Below are 20,736 nucleotides of genomic sequence, written 5' to 3' on the forward strand. Positions count from 1 at the left end.
TGGGATATTTCCAGGCGGGTAAGGTCTAACAAAGAACGCCAGTCAAGATGTCACGGCTGCTGCTTTACAAATTTTGACTCAAGTATGTATTCCCCAGTTTTATGCAAGTGCAGTGCTAAATCACTTTAGCTTTAGCACTTTTGAGTTTTCCCTTAAAGGAGCTCTACACGACCTTCAGAGCATATGATTCAGAGTCTGACCCCGGATTGCATGCACATGAGCTGAGCAGGAGGCTAGCAGCTAACGGTGCTAACAGAACAAAAAGTGCTAACAACAGCAACAGTGCTGACCTGATCATCAATGATTCTGTGATGATGCCATACCACTCTCATGGATTGGGATGCCGTTATCAGTGCCGCTATGTCAGTGCAGTGCAGAGTGGTGTCAAGTAGCTAACCAGTCAACCTGGTCACACTCCGAAGTCGTCGAAAACCAGCACTTGGGCAGTGACTTCTGGCGTCAGACACCGACGAATCAAGCCATCCTTTCCTTTCATGTTGGCATGATATGTGACTGGTTGCCGTTATTGTTTAACGGGAGGAAACGGAAACAGGAGGATAAATCATGAAAGTTAAGGGGGGGACGAAAAGTCCAAGTAGGTTGGAGGGAGGGGTTGTAGATGGGTCCAACAACATCGACGTTCACCCAAGTGCTCGTTTCAAACTTCAATATGAAGCCAAACCCAGGTGTTTTTTCCAAACCCAACCACGTGTGTTGGCTAAATGTAACCACATGCATTTAGTGTTGAAGGAAAAACACCTCAATTCGCAGTGTTGTACCAATGTGATGCATTTATTTTGAAAGAGACTGTATACAAGCTGTAAATTTCCCGTGAAAACGCAAGTGTATTCTGAAGGCAGACAAAGCATGTTATAGACAAAAGTTGACATGGCATCCCAGAACGTCACCAACCAACACACCCAGGGTACCTTGCACGTCATATATTGACATGGAAATGTCGACATATGTCGAGGACGTGAGGAGCTTAGAGTGAGAATGTGTTAAACCAGTGGGAGGCATATACAGGGACTCACATGCACTCACATGCACTGACATGTACACATGGCCAGACCAAAGAACACAGAGGTTCGGAAAATAGTGTTTTGCTGCTATATTAATGCTCTGATTGTTACGACATCGCAAAATGCAACAAAGTCAGGTTTAGAGATATTGGTGACATCATGAATATTAAATGAATAGTTTGACATTTTGGGAAGTACACCTATTCCGTTTCCTGCTGAGAGTTGAGAAGGTGGAATACTGAATGTTCAAAACAAAACCCTGAGTTTCTGTACAGAGTATGCGCCAGGGGGCCGATGAGGGGCAGGAGTGGGAGACAGCCACAGCCAGCCACAGTACCTGTCTGAGGCTGCTGTCAACTTACCGGTACCTTTTAACAATCTTCAGGGACTTGCTTGCCGTCCTCAGCAAGCTGTTTTTTTTCCCACAGTTGCTGGAGGAATTTTTTGCCAGTGGACATCAAACATGTTACAACACAAATGCCAAATGTTGGAGTCCATGCAGCCTGTGACATTCCTGTTTTCTGATGTTATCCAAGGGAAACAGATGTGGATGATACAAAAGTGGCCAGTATTGTGAGTATGATCTTTGTATTTTACATCAGTGATTTCCCACTTTAGGACATTATTGATCATAAGCCTTTTTATCTTATTGATTCATTCACAATGCATAATGCATGAGGAATATTGGAAATACAGGTGGATACACCAGTATGGGTTCGCATTTAGCCGCCTCGTGCTGCCACTCGATTTGAGAACATCATCCATCAATCCATTATCTGTAACTGCTTATCCAATTCAGGGTCGCGGGGGTGCTGGAGCTGATCCCCACTGGGCGAGAGGCAGGGTTAAGAACAGGGAATCAGAAATCAAAATTAATTCATAAAAAAACTTTTATTTAGTTAACTGCATGATTGTTTTGAGATGAGCATGTCAATCTAACATGGCAACATCTGAGCTGATTTTTTAGTACAACATTTTAATATCATGTAAACAACCAGCAAGCCACAAATAAAGCAATTTAAAATTCTAAACACTCCCCAACTCATTAAAAACAAGACCAGTTTAAGGCTATCTAGGCCCTACTGGTTACTTGATGTAGAGCATGAATTGAAATCCTCTTTATAGAGTCATCATCCAATCATAGAGGAGATCAAGGGAGACGAGAGAGGACCGTAGCGATGACATCCTCATCCATCTATCATACTACTTTTTGTCTTTCTTCTTCTCAGCTTCTGCAGCTCTGGCCCTTTCCACCTTGCCCTTCTCTCCCTGGTAGAAGTCTGAGTCGAGCCAGCGCATTTCCTCAGAGAGCTTGACATAGACATCCCCATTGGTCTCAGTGACCGTGTGGACCCGCTGCTTCAGACCCTTGGAGTACCATCTGGGCACAGGCGGATTTTCACTGGGGTCGGTGCCCTTGTATAAGCCCTCCCCTTCGGCAAGAGAGATCTTGTACTTGTGGTTTGGACAAATTATGCACAGCTTGCCGGAGATTTCCTGTGAGTGTGTTGAAAGAAAACAGGTAAACAACCTTATGTGGGATAAGTGTAGGTCACTGAGGCCCCTCAACATTAGCATAACATTATATTAATGTGATTCAGGGTTGGTATCTTAATTACAGTGTTCCTCTATGCCTCGGCCCAGCAGCTGCCTGCAAGGTTTTTAGTGCAGATGGAATATGAAAACACAAAAGTACAGTCCTGTACTTTAACTTAAATGGCATTTTGCTTTCTTTGCTCTAGGTCAGACACAAAAACAACCCATAATCTCTTAAGTAAAATACAAACCTCACCTCAATGTCTCCTTCCTGCAGCAGTGCCCCAGCATCTGTCAAGAGGGTAGAGGATCAGTGTATTGCCGAATAAGCAAACAGTTTACAGCACACTAACCTTCTGCTGACTGGACACGCTTTAGAGGTGATATGTACTAAAATGTTCTATGGATAACCAAGTAAAGCAGCTTACTGTTAAATGTCCCATAGCGGGATGTCTATCAGCAGCACCTTTATTTTGAATAGGTTCAGTGGAAGTAAGCATGTGTCAACAACAACTTTGATCCAGGCGAGAATATACATTGTTGGTGAAGTCTAATTGCCAGAGGTGGGATTAAGACACACATGCAAGTCAAAAGCAAGTCTTAAGTCTTAACCCTCAAGTCTTAAACAGGTCCCAAGTAACTGTGGTGAGAATTAAGCTAGTTAAGTCGAGTCCTTGCTTTAAAGCAACACTTACCTTTCTGGAAATTTTACGCTTTTCTTTGTTTAGGTTAAAATGCTATTAATGAGCTGATGGCACACTAAAATGTAAGTGAATTCCACCAGAGATAAAAACATAATTGTACCATTCTCATATGGTTCTAAGAAAACTCCGACCAATCATTGCATTCAGACCGATTGCTGCTAATATAACACATAACGTTATATGACAACACAGCATCCAGTTGCTAATGGCTAACGTTAGCCTACTGTAGCGTTGCCTCTGAAACATTACGCTAACACGTTAACGCTACTATCTAACGTTAGCACTGTAAGCTTATTCTAAAACTCATCAGTCATCACTGACTCCGGTTGAGTTTTAAAACTCTGCGTTTGACTGTCTTGGTTGTAACGTTACACTTGCTCTCCTCTTCCGTGTATCTAACGTTACCTTGCCAACGCCTACTTCTATCATAGACGTAATGAGGATGGAGGAGGGGGATGGGACTTTGGAGGGAGGCGGGAGTTGTGGATATTCAGATTTTTTCTAAGTGCTGTGTGAAATGCAAGAAAGGTAAGAGTAGCTTTAAGTCAAGCAAGTCACAAATCAAGTCAAATGAAATTCTGATGAACTACCCCAGAGTCCACATTTACATCAATTAAAAAGACAACAGTCATGAAGAGTTAACATTTATTTTCAACATCAACAAATAATGTTGCAGCCTGCTTACACCTGATCAATCTCATAAAATGATATTTGACATTTTGTGGCAATTAATAACAGGCTTCCTAAATAAACAGCAATGGAGAGTGGGACTCTAACACTATAATATAGCCCTGTAGCTCTAAAGTTAAAACCAAAGTACAACGCAAAAAAGTTGGATGCTGTGGGGGTCATGTGACTGATTTGTGAGCTGCAGACTTTCCATACTGCTATTCTCTTCTCACTACAACCATCGACAACATAATCCTTGAACCCCAAACGTATTATTTTTGGACTAGCCCCTCTCCATAATAGCTGCCTGATTTGCTGGCCTCTGCTGGTCTGTCATCTTGTAGGTTGCCAGGTTTGTGCACATTGCACTATAAATCATCCAATCATGTTTCAAAAACAAGAGTAAGATTTTAAAGGGGAACAATGCCCATTTGCAAAATTCATACATTATTTCTATGTTCTAAGAAAGTCCAAAAATAATAGTAAACATGAACAAAGTTCTCCCAAATCCAAAAACTGGAGTGCTAAAACTCAAATTTGTGACATCATAGGGTATAAAGCCTACAGACAATGAACTGGGAAAAATGTTACAGATGGCACTAAGAGGACCTCGGGGAGTGTTCTGAGTATGTGGGTACGTTTTCTGTTTCAGAACTGAGAACAAGGCAATAGCATAAAGCTTATTTGGGTATAAAAAAAAGAAAACATTCTGTGTGTCCACAAAATCAGGCTCCTATTCATTGTCTATGGAGCAGCTGCAGACTTTATACTCTATGACATCACAGGTTTAAGACTTACTTCTCTGGATTCTGGCTTTGAGAGAGAGTGGCTCATGTTCACAAATATTGATTGAACTTTCCTAGGCAATTATTGGAATTCTGAATTTAGATAGTGCTCCCCTTTAATATCTAGAAAAATGCAGATATTTGATAAAAAGGTCAAGTCTTTTTGAGTCATCTGTCTCAAGTCTAGGTCAAATCAAAGTCAAAGCAAGACTGAAGTCAATTTTGTGACCTGAGTCAAGTCATGTGACTCAAGTTCCCCACCCCTGCTAACTGCCACTAATATGAGTTAAATGCAAGAGGAACTGAACTCACGATAGCAGTAAGAGTCCATAGCATAGAAGGTGTTCTGGTGGTAGATGATCAGTATATCCCGACCCTCTATTGTTCTGAAAGAACGCTTTGCTTTAATAAGTTCATCCTTCTTCCCCACAAACTGAGGCTCTCCTGTAGACTCCTCCATGGCTCTGTGAAATAACGTTTAGAAGGCAAACATTAGCATTAATAATAGAGAAGTCTGTTATTTTTCTTTACCAAATCACAAGATTGGTTGTGCAGTCGATGCCATGTGGCGGTATGTCTGGGTTAGGACTTCAACTGAAATCTTAACTACACGTGAAAAGTGTGGCTTTTGGATTTGTCAGCAGGATTATCGTGTTGGCACCTCCCATCACAGTTGTCAGCTTAAATTAAGTCCACAACACCTCCAGAAGATTCAGCCTGAAGAATCCAGGAAAGGACATCTCTTGGCACTGATCAGCTCTGTTACATACATACTCAGACCTGTAATATTAATTCCTGATATCAGGGAGCCTTTAGCAGATCACAAGTTGAACTGTATCTATCCAAAGCTGAAGGATTTCTTTACTCTTGTTGTGCATTCCTGATGTACAAAACAGCAGACCAATCAAGTCCCTAATGATCACATGTATGACCTACATGAATGTCATCATTGTGCAAAAGTAGTGGCCATCTAGAGACCACAGTCCTACATCCATGCGTAATCTCTGTGACAGCCAGTATATACAGAAAATGTCTGGATGCAGGGGAACCTGACCCCAAGTGTGATCCGTGTATAGCGGAGTGGAATAATGAGCACTTCAGTGCAGGCTGAGTAAGCACAGTAGTAGTGGCAGCGAAAGTCACATGTCCTGAGGCATCTGGCAAAACTACAGACAGCTACATGCTATGAAAGATGGAGCTATAGAAAAGCAATATATTTGTTTATGTCAGGGAAATGATACATTTTCCTTAAGCGAGCCCTAACGGACTGTAGGATGAATTTGTACAAATCCTGTGTGTGCATCCCATCTGCCTGTCTGTCAGCCTCACTCTCTCCCTCCCTATATATTCTTACTTGAAAATAACAAAAACATGTATTTTGGGTGAGTTCTTGTCTTTACCTTGAAACTCCGCAGCGGTGTCTCCTCTGTCAAGCCGAACAACTGTACTGCTGACAGTTCGGCGTGCGTGGGAAGGAGGCCCCATCTCTATTATCTTCACACACAAGCTGTCTTCAGTTGGCCCTATCTACACTGGGTACATTTCTTATCTGTCTCCCGCAGGTGCAATACGATTGTGAAGAAATATGTAAGTTTGTGATAAAACATTTGTTTAATCTGTCAGCGCGAGAGTTTACAACCGGATGAATCTATTTAAATCAAATTATTTAAAAATCTATGTTACTATATATCAGGGCGTATAGTCTCATCAGTTCATCATTTTTTGAGTTCCTAAATTATGTTAATATTTTTCACATCATCATCTGCAGTTGTAGTAGTGGAAAGGACCTAAGTGCATTTACTCAAGTACTGTACTGAAGTACAGTTTTGCAGTACTTATACTGTACTTGAGTATTTCCATTTTCTGCTTTTTTACACTTATATTCCACTACATTTCAGAGGGAAATATTGTACTATTTCTACTTCACTGCCTGTATTAGCAGTGCAGCTATAGAGCAAACAGTTACTTTTTAAAATGCAAAATATAAATTCATGAAATAATACATCATTATAGGTACATACCCAACTTACCCAGTAGTAACTGATCTTAAAAACGAAGCCAATAATATAACATAATACAACATTTTCAATAACCGCTTGTCCTGTTTAGGGTCATGGTGGAGGGGGGGCTGGAGCCTATCCCACCTGACACTAGGCGAGAGGCAGGGTACACCCTGGACAGGTTGCCAGACTATCACAGGGCTGACAAACAGAGACAGGCAACCATTCACACTCACATTCACAGCCAATGTGGAGTCACCAATTAACCTGCGTGTCTTTGTACTGTGAGAGGCAGACCCACAAAACCCTCACTGACACCGGGAGAACAAGCAACTCCACACAGAGGAGCTCCCCCACCCTGGGGCTCGAACCCCAAACCCTGGGTTTGAACCAGGGACATGCTTGCTGTGAGGAGACAATACTAACCACTGCAAAACCATGCCACCTGATCATATACCATCACAATAAAATAATAAATCTGAATATAGCAATTCTGCATAAGGAGCACTTTTACTTTTTACTTTAAAGGGACAGTTCATCCCAAAGTCAATACACATATTTTTCCTCTTACCTGTAGTGCTATTCATCAGTCCAGATTGCTTTGGTGTGAGTTGCTGAGTGTTGGAGATATTGGCCACAGAGATGTCTGTCTTCTCTCCAGTGCAATATAACTAGATGGCACTCGGTTTGTGGTGCTGTCAAAGTGCTGAATTTTTTTTAATTTTTTTTTTTTTAAACTCAACAGCAATATCTCTTTTCGGGAATCATGACCCAGTTGCTCAAGATAATCCACAGACCTTGTTGTGAGCAGTTTTGTGTTGGAACTTTTTGCTTTCTACTGAACTTCACCCACTAAGCAGCATATCACTGCACAGAAGGAATTGTGCATGTACTCATGGACGAGAGGCTCATGTTCATGACAGCCCGAGATGTAAGCATGGTGTCCCTCTCAGCTTAGCTATGACGCTAGCTAGCTCAGTGATACTGGGTGATGCAGTGGCGTAAGGTTGCCACGATTGGCCGGACCCAGATGCACACTAGTTACTTGTCACATGATCAAATAGAGTCTTGACATCAGACAACATCAGCATACATAATTCAGTAATCATCATTGCATCATCATGATCATGATTTCTGGAAAGAGACATTGATGTTTAGTTTTTCAAATGTGTTTTTTGGTGCTTTGAGCACCACAAGCTGAGTGCCATCTCGTTCCATTATACTGGAGAGAAGGCAGACATCTTTATGTCTGATATCTCCAACACTCACACCAAAACAATCTAGACTGATAAATAGCACTACAGGTAAGAATAAAAAATATATTTTTGATTTGGGGTGAACTGTCCCTTTAATTAATTTCATAACCCCTTTCACCACTGGCAGTACCAGTACTGTCAAAGCAGTTTCACAAAGCGGAACGGTTTATTTCCTTCTTTAACTCCGGACTCATTTCTCAGAGCACCGCTGAGCTCCGCAGTGCTCTCAGTCGGTGAGAAACAAACAGCGCCCAGTCAAATCTTGTGACAGTGAAGAGACCGTAAGTAAGCTGTTAACATCTGTCAAGTTTAATAAGTAGCTTCTTGTCGAAACTGCAGTCTGTGTTGACAAAGGGAATAACAGCCACCATGTTCTGTACAGTGAGAACAGAAAGCATATTACACTGAGTTGACTCATTCAGTCTGACATCTGATCTGTGCACAGAGGTAAGACAGCTAACATGCTAGAAATGCTAACAGACTCCTTTGCTTTCCTACTGCTGCAGCAGTGTTGTATGAGGGTCTGTAAACCTGCACAATCTGTCACAGATCAGAAGAAGCTGCTGTGTGCTAGGCTAGCTAATGAAAGTGCCCGTCAGTCATAGCAATGCAGGAGTCATTTAGTCCTCTACAGTTTGAACACATAGCAATATGGTCAAAGTCATAATGTTTGCTTGGCATGCTCTGGTTAACTCCAGTCAGAAGCAACACTGCTGAACTTTGTCCTGACTGACCCAGCGAAGCAAAGCCGTGGTCACCTGTTTTTAGAAATTTTTAGAAACTAAACCGCTAAACTGACCATTTCAGAGCATTTTAAACAATAGTCTTAGATCAGGGGTTCTTAACATTTCGATCACTGAGTACAGTTTTAAAGAGACAGTATGTGATTGAGGGGGCCGGACAGGAAAAAAAATTGCACACACTATGACTTTTTATGACATATTATGCTATAACTTTTTAATGACAAAAACTGCAACAACACAAAAGTGATGCAGCCTATGTAACAATCAGTTCACTGCAGTTCTCCACTTTTTAAGACATTTAAGAGTAATAAAATTGAGACAGTAAAGTGTTTGACATTGACTGTACCTACTGACAGCAGTCGAGCAACTCCTTCAGCTGGGGAACGCCACTTGCACACACCACATGCAGAACTGCACTACACCATAACATTGGAACTGGTAGTAATAATATTGGCAATATATTATGTTTCTTTATGACAATTAAAAACATTTGCTTTCTGTACGATTATTTTGAACAGCAGTGTGTGTTGAAGCATATAAATTTTAATATATATTACAATTACTGCCTAGCAGCAAAGGCTCAAATTAGGCAAGTATGTTGAACAAGAAAACCTGCACCTAATAGAATAAGGGGAATAATGGGAGCTAGAATTTCACATAAAGTGATTTCAAACAATTACATTGACCTTAAATGTTACCATCACAGCAGTTTGTACACTTGATAGAAACAAACTGTGTCCTGGGCTGGTGGGGTCACACATGGTTGGTTGAGATGTATATTTTATGGTAGTAAACGGACATTCAGTTCACAGGCAACAGCTCTGGTGGACATTCCTGTAGTCAGCATGCCAATTGCACGCTCCCTCAAAACCTGCAGCATCTGTGGCATTGTGTTTGTAATTAAACCTGTACATTTTAGAGTGACCTTTTATTTTGACCACTTCAAGACACATCTGCATAATAATCATGCTGTTTAGTCAGCATCTCGATATGCCACACCTGTCAGGGTTATGGATTACGGATTGCAAAGTGCTCACTGACATGAATTTTCACAAATTTGTGACAAAATTTGAACTAAGTATTTTGCACACACACAAAAAACATTTAGATCTTTTATTTTAACTTTGTGAAAATTGTGTATGTGTTAGTCAACAGAACTATTTTGCAGGTCCTTGTGTACATGCATGGACTTTACCAGTCAAATACACATTTAACTATTGTGATTTTACTTGCAAAACAACATCTGGAACCTTTGTGTACACATACCCATTACCTAGACAAATTTATAAACATGAACATTTAAAGCGTTCCCATTAGACAAGTACTTCTTTATTTCATATTGTTTGTAATCTAGGATAATGTAAGTTTTCCCCTTAAAAGTATAAAGAGTCACGCTTTACACTCCCATAGAGCAGTGGTTTTGTATTTCATCATTAAAAGCTGACCCTAAATGTTCAGGTGGCTCGACAGCACACACTGCAGCCTTTTGTTTTCTATAGTGGAATTCTGTAACACAGTGTAATGCAAACTGTATGTGTGTGTGTGTGTGTGTGTGTGTGTGTGTGTGTGTGTGTGTGTGTGTGTGTGTGTGTGTGTGTGTGTGTGTGTGAATTTGTTGAACAGGGAGATGGCGCTGCGTGCTTGTGGCTTCATAATATTTCGCCGTCTAGCCAGCTGCATCCCTCCACCAGACAACATTGAGTACCTCCTCTTGCAGACCTCTTATGGGGAGCACCACTGGACCCCACCCAAAGGTGTTCACAAGTTCAAAATGTATCACATAGATGATCCTGTGCAATAATGACATAATAATTACATCTAACCTGTTCACCATCAGGTCATGTGGATCCAGGTGAGGATGACCTCACCACAGCTCTGAGAGAAACCAAAGAGGAGGCCGGACTGGGGGCAGAGCAACTGCGGGTGATTGATGGCTTTTTGCGGGAGCTGCGCTACGAGGTGCGAGGTAGACCCAAAGAAGTGCTGTACTGGCTGGCCGAGCTGAGGGACCCAGGGACAGCTGTGACTTTGTCGGACGAGCACCAGGACTACCGCTGGGCCCGGCTGGAGGAAGCCTGCACTCTGGCACAATACAAAGACCTGCAGGACACACTGAGAGCAGCACACAGACACCTGGAGGCTCAGCAAGACAAACAGTGATGAATCAGAATGTGGACTGTGCAGACAGGATGATTAAAAAAGGGAAAGCTGCAGCTGGCACATTGGACCCTCAGACCTCAGCACCCAATGTGAAAGTGTGTCTGTGAATTATGTGATTGATGATTTTGTCTCCGTCAGGTTCAAATACTGTTAAAATCTGTTTAAACTAGGGCTGCACAATTAATGGAAATAAGATTAGTTCAAAAAAGTGCAATATCCAAATCGCATTTTTTTGATAAAGGGAAAATGTGTCACAACATACCATTATAAGTGACTCATAGTGGTGCTACAGAGATGCCCTTGCCTACAAATCACATTCCAGGCATATGGGAACATGCTGGTTTGGTGGTACCGACCCCAGCAAAAACGACATCATCATCATCATTTTTTTTTTTTTTTCAGTAAAAATGAAATGAAAAAATTACCATTTCCACTAGAATTTCGACACATATCTCAGTTGTTTTTTTTTGCATATTGTACAGCCCCAGTTTAAACACTTTGTCTCTGATGTACGGTTTAATGTAAGCCTGAGTAGATTCCCTTCTCTCAAAACAAAGGTGAGAATGGAGGGCATGAATCAATGCTTGAAAACTGATCTTAGTTACTGCACAAAAACATGTACAATACACTTTGTCTTTAAAAGACATACATGAAGAGATGAAAACAAAAGATATTTTAATGTAAACAAAATAAAACACAAAAGTTAGTGAAGGAAAACTAAACAAGGAGAGTCCCACTGGAACTCAGTGGGGCAGTGTAAACCTTAAGAGGGGGATATGTTTACATACAGTTTTTATCTGTCTGTAATCAGAATTAAATGTATTAAAAACAGTAAAAAACAAGTTTGGTGTATATTGATATTCATAAAACTGTATTTTAAAGTGTAAAAAATATTTACATGGGGGGCTTACCTTGTAAAAAGACAGTATCCAATGGTGGGGTACAAATAACTTTCTCAAGCCAAAAGATGAGTGGATAAAAATATAGTGTAGATCATAGATGCTGCCACAGGGTGGGGACAAAAACAAGGTATCTGGTGGTGTATATTTTCCATCATAGACTACAAAAAACTGCTGGCTGTAGAAATACGACCTGGATGACTCATGATCTCAGTCACAGCCTTCAGGCTTTTTTTCCCCTTCAGCTCTCAGCATCCAAATAAAAGTGAGATACATCGATTACTTTTGCAAATTAGTTCCTGTCCAGAAATTAAAAGCGAGTAATGGGGATCATTAGAAACTGTGGTCATAAAATATAAGAGAGACCATTAGTATGCAATGATTCTGGGTCAATGTACACATCATCATAAATGTCAAACGGAGAACATCAGGTTAACCATATTTTCAGGGATGATATAGACATCTCTATATTTTACAGCCCTTAGCATACTAATGAAACCATTTGCAAGCAGGAAGAATTACCACATCATAAATTAGACTGTGGACATCGGAGATCAGGTCTTATTTACTCTGTGATGTCTGCCCTTGATGAGGGAATATTTAAGATATTTCTCAGTGAAAAAGGAAGTGATTTAGGACAAACAATAATGTCAGTAAAACTAGTCAGCACTGGCTCCACATTCTCGTTTTGAGATGAGATGATTGAGTAGGGGATTATGTTGTGTCAGCATGGAGACTGTTAATCGTATCAAAATTATAATTCTAATTTATTTTTTATTCCAATCAACTAACCCTTATATTGTTCAACAATTTAACAGTGTTATACTCTATCAATCTAGTACAAACCTGAAAAGCAGTAAGTGCTTGTTCTCTCATAAGCAAATGTTGAAAATCAAGTGGGACTTCAAACTTGACCCTGGTTACTGGTGCTGCCACATTGTTCTCTATACAGTCAGGAACATGTTCTGCTCTCAGTGCTGTGCTGCAGGATCACATTAACAGCCTCTACCAAAGGGTTGAAATAAGAGTAATTAAAGAAACAATTGTGTTCTTGCAACTCATAAAGCAGAGTGGAAGCACTCACTTCATTTAACTGTTATTTTGTTTCTGGGTATTTTAAGGACACGGGGAAAGACAGAGACAGCAGTGAGCTGGAGGTCAGGGAAAGTGCAGTAACCTATGTCTTTACACTATCACGAGACACACACAGTATACTGTAAAGTTACACTATGCATTGAGCAAAAGCTGAAATGTTGCTTTAAGACCCATCAGGGCATCATTAAACCAGTAATTAATTTCATGCCTGGTAGAGCAGAAAAGCTCCTCTCCCGGTGATAAAGGACAGCTAATTGTTCTGAATTGAAATTACAGTTCTTTTCATGATTAAACATTTGCTCTGCAACTTGGTCGTCCATGTGTCATGTTGTTATAGGGTATGGAGTATCTTAAAATTGTCTCTCTGCATTCAGTGTCAAAATGAATTTTGATTAGGGTGAAATTATGGACCATAATGATGCACAAGTTTGGCCATCAAGGGGTCTTTCAGAGTCATTTCACTGGATGTACTAAAAAACTCCCTTACTACTCTTAATATTGAGCAATGTAGGTAGTCTGATTCTGTGGAAGAAAGATTTCTGCTTCCACCTCAGTAAAATGGAACTGAATGGAGTTTTGTTTGTGGTGCTCAAATCATTATTAAGATTATAATAAAAACATTCAACAGCAAACTGACCTCCCTTGAACAATGCCACTTTGTAGAAAAAGAGCTAATGAGAAATCAACACAAATGGTTTTTGCCTTTTTATTTTCTCTCACCCCACTCCACCTCACTGTTCTGATTGTGATGATCACTCACTGATGAAAACATTAGGATAAACTGCAGGACTGGAGGTTGTACCCATATAGATAGACTGTTAGTAACAGAATTTTGGATAATTTCTCCCTTATGTTGGATTTAAAGAAAAAAAGAGGCCTGGGATTTTGAAAGTTCTGTGCACATCTTAGTTGTTCCTAGGACTGGACTCTTTTATGGACAAAGACATCAGATGTTGTACCTGGAATCAACTGGAGCGACTCTACCAGTTTGGGTGTCACAGTCTCTAATGCTCCTATTACCTATGGGACCACTTTGGACCTCACCCTCCACATCTGCTCCAGTTGTTCCTTCAGCCCCTGGTACTTCTCAGTCTTTTCATGTTCTTTCTTTCTTCCTGATGTTACCGTTGGCTGGGATTGCCAAATCTACCACAACTGCCCTCTTCTGCTTCTTGTCAACCACCACTATGTCTGGTTGGTTAGCTAGCAACTGCTTGTCCATCTGAACTTGAAGTCTAAAAGGACTTTAGCCTTGTCGTTCTCAACCACTTTCGGTGGTTTGTCCCATCAGGACTTGGGGACTTCTAGTCCATACTCAGCACAGATGTTCCTGTGCACTATCGCAGCCACTTGGTTGTGCCTCTCGGTGTATGCTGTAACAGTTTGCATCTGACATCCTGTTATTATGTGCTGGACTGTCTCAGGGACCTCTTTGCACAGCTTGCACCAGGGGGTCTTGTCAGCTATGGTGGACCCCTGCCTCTATGGATCTGGTGGTCAAGGCCTGTTCTTGTGCTGCCATGCCATTCAGGGCAGCCTTTTCTAGCCACTGGTAGAATTTCTTGATGTCAGCCACTTCATCTATCTGCCAATGGTACATCCTATGGTGGGGTTTGGTCTGCCACGATATTTCCTCTTCCTCCTTATCACCCTCTGTCTTCTGCTGCCAGAGGCACTCTCTGGGCAGGTCTTCTCAGGGGGGCATCTTCCCGATGTATTCTTGGATGCTCCTTGTTTCATCCAGAATCATGACTCTGGAGAATCACTAATCCTTGCCCTCCTTCTTTTTGCTGCTCAGTGAGTCTCAGGGTGCTGGACCATGCATTGTGAGGACTTTTCATGTCTTGACATCAGCAGTATCCATCTCCTCCTGTGACCAGCTCAGTATTCCAGCTAGGTATCTGACGACTGGTAGGGTGTATATGTTGATGTCTTGGGTCTTATTCCTCCCACTGAGCTGCCTTTGTAGCACCTGTCTTGCCATCTGGAGGTATTTGGCTGTGGCTGATCTCCTTGTGTTCTCAACCTGGCTCCCACTGGCCTGTGGGATACCCAGGTACTCGTAGCTGTCCCACGTGTCTGTTATACTGCCCTCTGGTAGCTGCACCCCCTCAGCTCTGATCACCTTCCCTCTCTTCGTCACTATGCGGCCTCACTTATCCAGTCCGAATGACATCCCGATGTCCTTGCTGTAGATCCTATTGAGGTGGATCAGTGAGTCATTGTCTCGTTCACTCCTGGCATACAGCTTATCATCCACATACAGGAGGTAGCTGATAGATGAACCCCCAGATGATCTGGCTGAGGGGATTCAGGCCTATGCAACAGCAGCGGAGAGAATGCATCACCTTAGTATATGCTGAACTTGATGGTGAAATTTTCAATGGCCTTGGAGTTGGCTTCCATTGTTGTTTTCCACAGCCACATTGAGCTCTTGATGAATGTTATCAGTGTGCTGTTAGTGTTAGTGCCAGGCAATCCAGTATCTCTGTGTGGGGCATTGACTCATAGCACTTCTTGTTGTCAATCCAGATGTGCTCAGGTTGGTCTGCCCAGTCTTAGAGTCTTGGGCAACTGCTGTGTTGACCAGTGGCTGGTGCTTCGGCCCTCTGATGTTGTTTCCTAAGCCCATCTGAGCTTTGTATTGACTCATGTGCCTACTCAGCTTAGCTGCTATGATGCCTGAGAGGAGCCTCCATGTTGTGGAGAGGCAGGTTATTGGCTGGTATTTCGAAGGTGTTGCACTCTTGTAGGGATTTTTAATGATCAGTATTGTCCTTCCCTGTGTTATCCAGTCTGGGTGAGTGTCAGCTGCTAGCAGCCCACTCATTGTGCTGTCAGGCAGTCATGGAGAACTGTCAGCTTCCTCAGCCAGTAGGAGTGGATTATGTCAGGCCCTGGTGCTGTCCAGCTCTTCATGCGTGATACTCATTGTTGGATGACTGCCTTAGTGATGGTGACTGCTTCTTGTTCAGGGAGGTTGCTATAGTCTGCTATTAGGTCCACCAGTCACTTGGCATTGGTGTTGTGTGATGCCTCTTTTTCCCAGATGCCCTTTCAGTATTGCTCAGTCTCAGCTCTGGGTGGGTTTGTCCTTGGGTTGTTGTTCCCTTGCAACTGGGAGTACACCGTTGATGGATCTTTGAAGAACAGGCCATTTATTCTCTTGGCATCCACCTCTCTAGTGTACCTCTTCATCCTAGCAGCCAGAGCTGTGCATCTTTGTTTGGAGTCTCTAGAGCCTCACTCATGGACCCTGTGTTATACTTCTTATTCATCCAGGACCTGTCTGTCGTGACCACCTTCTGCAACTCTGTTAGTCAACTAACATCTCTCCTGGTTCCCTTGATCTTGGCTTCCAACCTTCTCCACACTGTTTTAGATCCAAGACTTTTTTTTTCCATGCACTCCATAGATTTATTTCACTCATATTTGGTTGCAAATGTGTTAATATGTGTGTTAGTCAGTACTTCTCCTTTTCCAAGATAATTGATCCAACTGACAGGTGTGACATATCAAGATGCTGATTAAACAGTGTCATTACAACACAGGTGTGCCTTGGGATGGTCACAATAAAAGGCCACATTAAAATGTGCAGTTTGATCACAAACACAATGCCACAGATGTCCCAAGTTTTGAGGGAGCGTGCCATTGGCAGGCTGACTGCAGGAATGTCCACCAGAGCTACTGACAATGAACTGAATGTTCATTTCACGTCCATACCTTGTCTCCAATGTCATTTACCTGAAGTTGGCAGTCGCACAAGTTCACTTCGACAATAAACTGCTGTCAGGTTAAGACCCTGATGAGGACGACAAGCATGCAGATAAGTTTCCCTCTGGCAATTTCTGAACAAATATGAGAGAAATAAATCTATTGAGTGCATAAAAAGTATTGGATCTTTAACATACACCTGTGAAATAGGTTTATGACCACAATTTGAGGGAAACATTTTTTTTTAACTGTAATTTTCTCCTAATGCTGTGTGCACAACAAAGCATTAAAACATCCCCATTAAAATTTCAGCGCCAGATATTTTAACGTCTGGACAAATTAAATCAAAATTATATGCATGACTAGACACCATTAGGAGTATGTTTTTTATGTGATCTGGGTGAACCAACATTTCAAAATAATTAATTTACTACAATACACTAACACTAATCCATGCAGCATGAAGTCCTGACCAATGGACTATAGCAGAATAAGGTGAAAACCTTTCAACAGGCTTCAGTGACATACTGTTTTATTTTGAATGATTTTCCAACTTAACCACATTTAACTGTATGCTTCCATTTGCATATCACTCCTAATTCTACTCCAAAAACCAACTTTCTGTGTTGTCCGTTTTCCATGACATGTGGGCTTAGCAACAGATACCAAAGCTATACTGCAAACAAACCCAACAATGTATTTTTTTTACAATAGAAACTTTATGAGTGACATTTGCATCCTCACAAACACAAAATAATGAGGAAAAAATGACATGAAATCAAAGAAAAAACCAACAGCATTAACATCAATAGGTGTGGACACGCAGGTCAGTCCATTAAGTGTGTGACCATGTGAAGGCCCACACTTCAAGAAATACTCACTTGTGCACACACACATGCTCACACACCCAGATTAAATGAACTAAATGGTTTCATTCAGGCTTTTGTAACAGTGTGTATGGAATAACATCTCAACATCTTAGACTGCAGTCCTTTTTAGTTTGTCATTTCTTAGGTTGAGTTTGGGAATTATCGTCATCCCTCAAAGATAATAATTGTTGGTTGCTCTCTTCCCTCAAAAGGCCTCCTTAGCTTCTCTCCACCTGCCCTCATTATAAAAACAAGGCATACATTTGAGTAAAAAAAGAGGATTTTAAGATTGAAGAGCTCTAAATTATTAATTAAATCGCTATCATATTAAGGGCTACACTATGCCTAGACTTCACTCTAACAAAAACAATAACGCTGATTCTGATCTCTTAATTTGTGATGGGTGGCAATTGTTAAATTAAAGCAATTGTTGGACACTTTAGGACATATGCTTATTTACCTCCCGGAGACTACTGACACCACTCTTATGGTTGTCTGTTAAATATGAAGCTAATGCCAGCAGCCAGTTAGCTTAGCTTAGCTTAACGATTGAAAACAAATGGAAACAACTAGCCTGGTTCTGTCCAAAGGTAGACATCAGGAAGTCACTGCTCCTGGCCAAGACATTTTCCAGCACTTAACTCCCACACAACCTGTCCTTTTCACATTTTGTTTTTATTTTCAGCTTGTTTTTGTTGTGTTTTAGGCAGAGTTTACCTTTGGACAGAGCCTGGCTAGCTGTTTTGCCTGTTCCAGTTTTTGTGTCAAGCTAAGCTAACCAGCTAATCACTGTAACTTCTTATTTTAAGGAACAGTTAGACATTTTGAGGAATACACCACTGCTTTCTGGCAATGTGTTAGCGACGATTTACACCATTCTCACGTCTGTCTGTTAAATTCCAAGCTACAGCCAGTAGCTGGTTTCCTCATCTAGAAGTCAATAGGGTTTTCACTTTTGGTATGCGACATAAAATACATCAGTGAATTCCCCAATTGTACACTTTGAAACTTCTGTGTCTTAAAAATGGGAGTTGCTAACAAGTGGCCAAATGAGACTACAGAACGTCATCATGCCAAACATGGCTTTACAGCCTCGTTGTGATAGGGATGTCATGTGACCACGATGAACTTCCTTTATAGTCTAACATTGGCCTTTTACTTCTGGTGATTGTATTTAGGCTTCAAAACTCACAAAAGTGATGTTCATTTGTGAAAATTACCATGCTTAAGTATCTTTAAGTATCATAGTTAGCTAATCCAAAATCCAATGGAAAAATCTCATAGGCTTTTGACGAGTGAAAAAGGGTGACGCTAGCTTCCTTATCGGCCTCAGGCCCCCAGGGAAGCAGCTCGGCATTGCAGCCAACTTTTCCCCAGTGGCCACTTGTGGTATTGCAGCAAAAATATCCCCTGTAGGCCCCAAATCATTTTCTCCATAGACTACCAATGTAAAAGAGACGCCTGGAAAAGTGTTGACAGGACACCTTGAATGGCAAACAAGACCGATTATGGCTCTTTCTATTATGACTTTTTTGGCGAATGCGCTAGGTCAGCAACTCCATTGAAATGAGGAAGCACAATCTTGTCATCCGATATCTAGGTATTATAATAAATCTAAGTTTGGCCTACAGAAAATTGTCATGCCCCAGAGTACTCTGTTTCTTGGCTTTAAGCAGTTGCCAAGCAACCAGTGAAGACTCCGAAACTTCAAAAAAACCACTGAACAGAGAACCTTCGTAAAATGATGAATTGTCATTTTAATACTGTGGGAATTGTACATATTTAACAAACAAGACATAGCTAATAGCTATAGCTAGCTACAGTTAGCTTCGCTCTGTCTGGTTAATTGTTTCCCCCACTTTCCAATCTTTGTGCACAGCTAAGCTAACCTGCTTCTGGCTGTAGTTTCATATTTAACACATTAGAGTGGTTGATCTCTTCTGAGCAACAAAGCAATTGAGCATATTTCCCAATATGTCAAAGTATTCCTTTAGCAGTTACACATGAGATTGGTACATTTCATCACTATGATTTTACTTCTCTATATGGTAAAGGGTAGAGGGATGGGCAAAAAAAATGGGGACCACATCAAGAAAAGTTCTCTGGCATTTATCCTCTTCCTGTTGTGCCTTGATATCAAATCCATTAAAGATCTGGATCAGGAGTGGATTTCCTCTCCCCGTCCTCCACAGAATCCAGTCTCTGTGAGCCCCTGAAGCACAGGGCCAGGAGGAAATGTTTCACTCCTTTGGCTTCACATTTAAATCCAAAAGGTATCTCTTAAAGAGTTTATTCAAACAGCATTAAATCCACCACATGCAGCCATGGCTCCACAGTCTTTAAAATGAGCGGTTGTGGGCTGTACTTGGTTTCCTTGGCATAAAATCCATCCACTTGAATCAAAGGTTTGCGCAGTGCTCTGTTGTGTTGAAAAGGGCAACAGATTCATACCCACAACCATAAAAACACAAGTCAAACATGTGGTTTACTTGATGACATACAAGTAATATCAGTCACATTACGCTGTTCAGTGTGTCCAAAAGTTTAATACTCAGAGGGTGTTTACTTTTAATCAGTGAAATCCTCAGCCAGTTCAGGCCTCACCAAAACAGCACTAGAACACTGTGCAAACACACAATGTTTTCTCCACTGAACAAAGTCCAGAAGGTCATTTGGGCAAACTCACTGGTGTGACAGAAGTCTGCACCTGTTCCACAGAGACAGGAACATTTAAACCCTGACACTGTAGTCAATAGATGATGAATAGTAAATGTAAATATCCACACACACACACACACACACACACACACACACACACACACACACACACACACACACATAACAGGCAATCAGTGTCATATTCATTCAAATGCAAATGTGTGGCTAAGCTGCATGTTGATTTTGTCCCTGTTGATAAACAGACTCTGGATGTGGTAGCACAGTAACAACGTCCAATTTTCACTAAGTCGCATTTAAGCGGAAGTTGGAGTCACGGCGCGAAAAACGGAACATTTTCACATCTATTGCAACATAACATGTGAGCATTGTCTCGAGGAGAAAGTCCTAACAGGTGCGTTTTGATTTTGAATTTGACTCTAGCCTACCAAGAAGAAAACAACTTAAAGGACCAATCAAGACCAACAGCGACACTCAGTCACGTGTAAACACGCTGGCGGTGGGTTTGGAGACTTTCGGTTCACTCTCTGCCCTCTACAACCACCCAGTGATGCAGAAAATAAGAAAAGGAGGTGGAGGTGAGGAGCAGTTTGTGTGTTTAGTTTCTC

At 41.4% G+C, this 20,736-nt stretch overlaps 2 protein-coding genes across 3 annotated transcripts; one reads left to right on the plus strand and one right to left on the minus strand.

The window, feature by feature from the left end:
* Positions 1 to 1,894: 1,894 nt before the first annotated feature.
* Positions 1,895 to 6,256, minus strand: rfesd (Rieske (Fe-S) domain containing). Its single transcript, XM_050039301.1, has 4 exons — positions 6,117 to 6,256; positions 5,029 to 5,180; positions 2,815 to 2,849; positions 1,895 to 2,519 (listed from the first exon to the last, which is right to left on the minus strand). The coding sequence occupies exons 2-4, from the start codon at positions 5,174 to 5,176 to the stop codon at positions 2,226 to 2,228; spliced, it is 477 nt and encodes a 158-aa protein (XP_049895258.1). The 5' UTR covers positions 5,177 to 5,180; positions 6,117 to 6,256; the 3' UTR covers positions 1,895 to 2,225.
* Positions 6,257 to 8,135: 1,879 nt separating this feature from the next.
* nudt2 (nudix (nucleoside diphosphate linked moiety X)-type motif 2) lies at positions 8,136 to 12,053 on the plus strand. Of its 2 annotated transcripts, none has more exons than XM_050038954.1 (3): positions 8,136 to 8,253; positions 10,339 to 10,469; positions 10,553 to 12,053. In XM_050038954.1, exons 2-3 carry the CDS (start codon positions 10,343 to 10,345, stop codon positions 10,873 to 10,875), a joined length of 450 nt encoding a protein of 149 aa, XP_049894911.1. In that variant the 5' UTR covers positions 8,136 to 8,253; positions 10,339 to 10,342; the 3' UTR covers positions 10,876 to 12,053. The 2 variants fall into 2 exon arrangements, with proteins under 2 accessions (XP_049894911.1, XP_049894912.1); XM_050038955.1 differs by lacking the exon at positions 8,136 to 8,253 and adding an exon at positions 8,285 to 8,419.
* Positions 12,054 to 20,736: the final 8,683 nt, after the last annotated feature.

Source organism: Epinephelus moara, chromosome 24 (genome assembly GCF_006386435.1).
Source record: "Epinephelus moara isolate mb chromosome 24, YSFRI_EMoa_1.0, whole genome shotgun sequence".
NCBI lineage: Eukaryota > Metazoa > Chordata > Actinopteri > Perciformes > Serranidae > Epinephelus > Epinephelus moara.

Coding starts and splice junctions, on each gene's coding strand:
- nudt2 (XM_050038954.1), top strand. CDS start 10,343: ATGGCGCTGCGTGCTTGTGGCTTCATAATATTTCGCCGTCTAGCCAGC. Junction 10,470..10,552: donor CCACTGGACCCCACCCAAAG/GTGTTCACAAGT, acceptor GTTCACCATCAG/GTCATGTGGATCCAGGTGAG.
- rfesd (XM_050039301.1), bottom strand. CDS start 5,176: ATGGAGGAGTCTACAGGAGAGCCTCAGTTTGTGGGGAAGAAGGATGAA. Junction 2,850..5,028: donor TATGGACTCTTACTGCTATC/GTGAGTTCAGTT, acceptor CCCTCTTGACAG/ATGCTGGGGCACTGCTGCAG. Junction 2,520..2,814: donor TGCAGGAAGGAGACATTGAG/GTGAGGTTTGTA, acceptor ACACACTCACAG/GAAATCTCCGGCAAGCTGTG.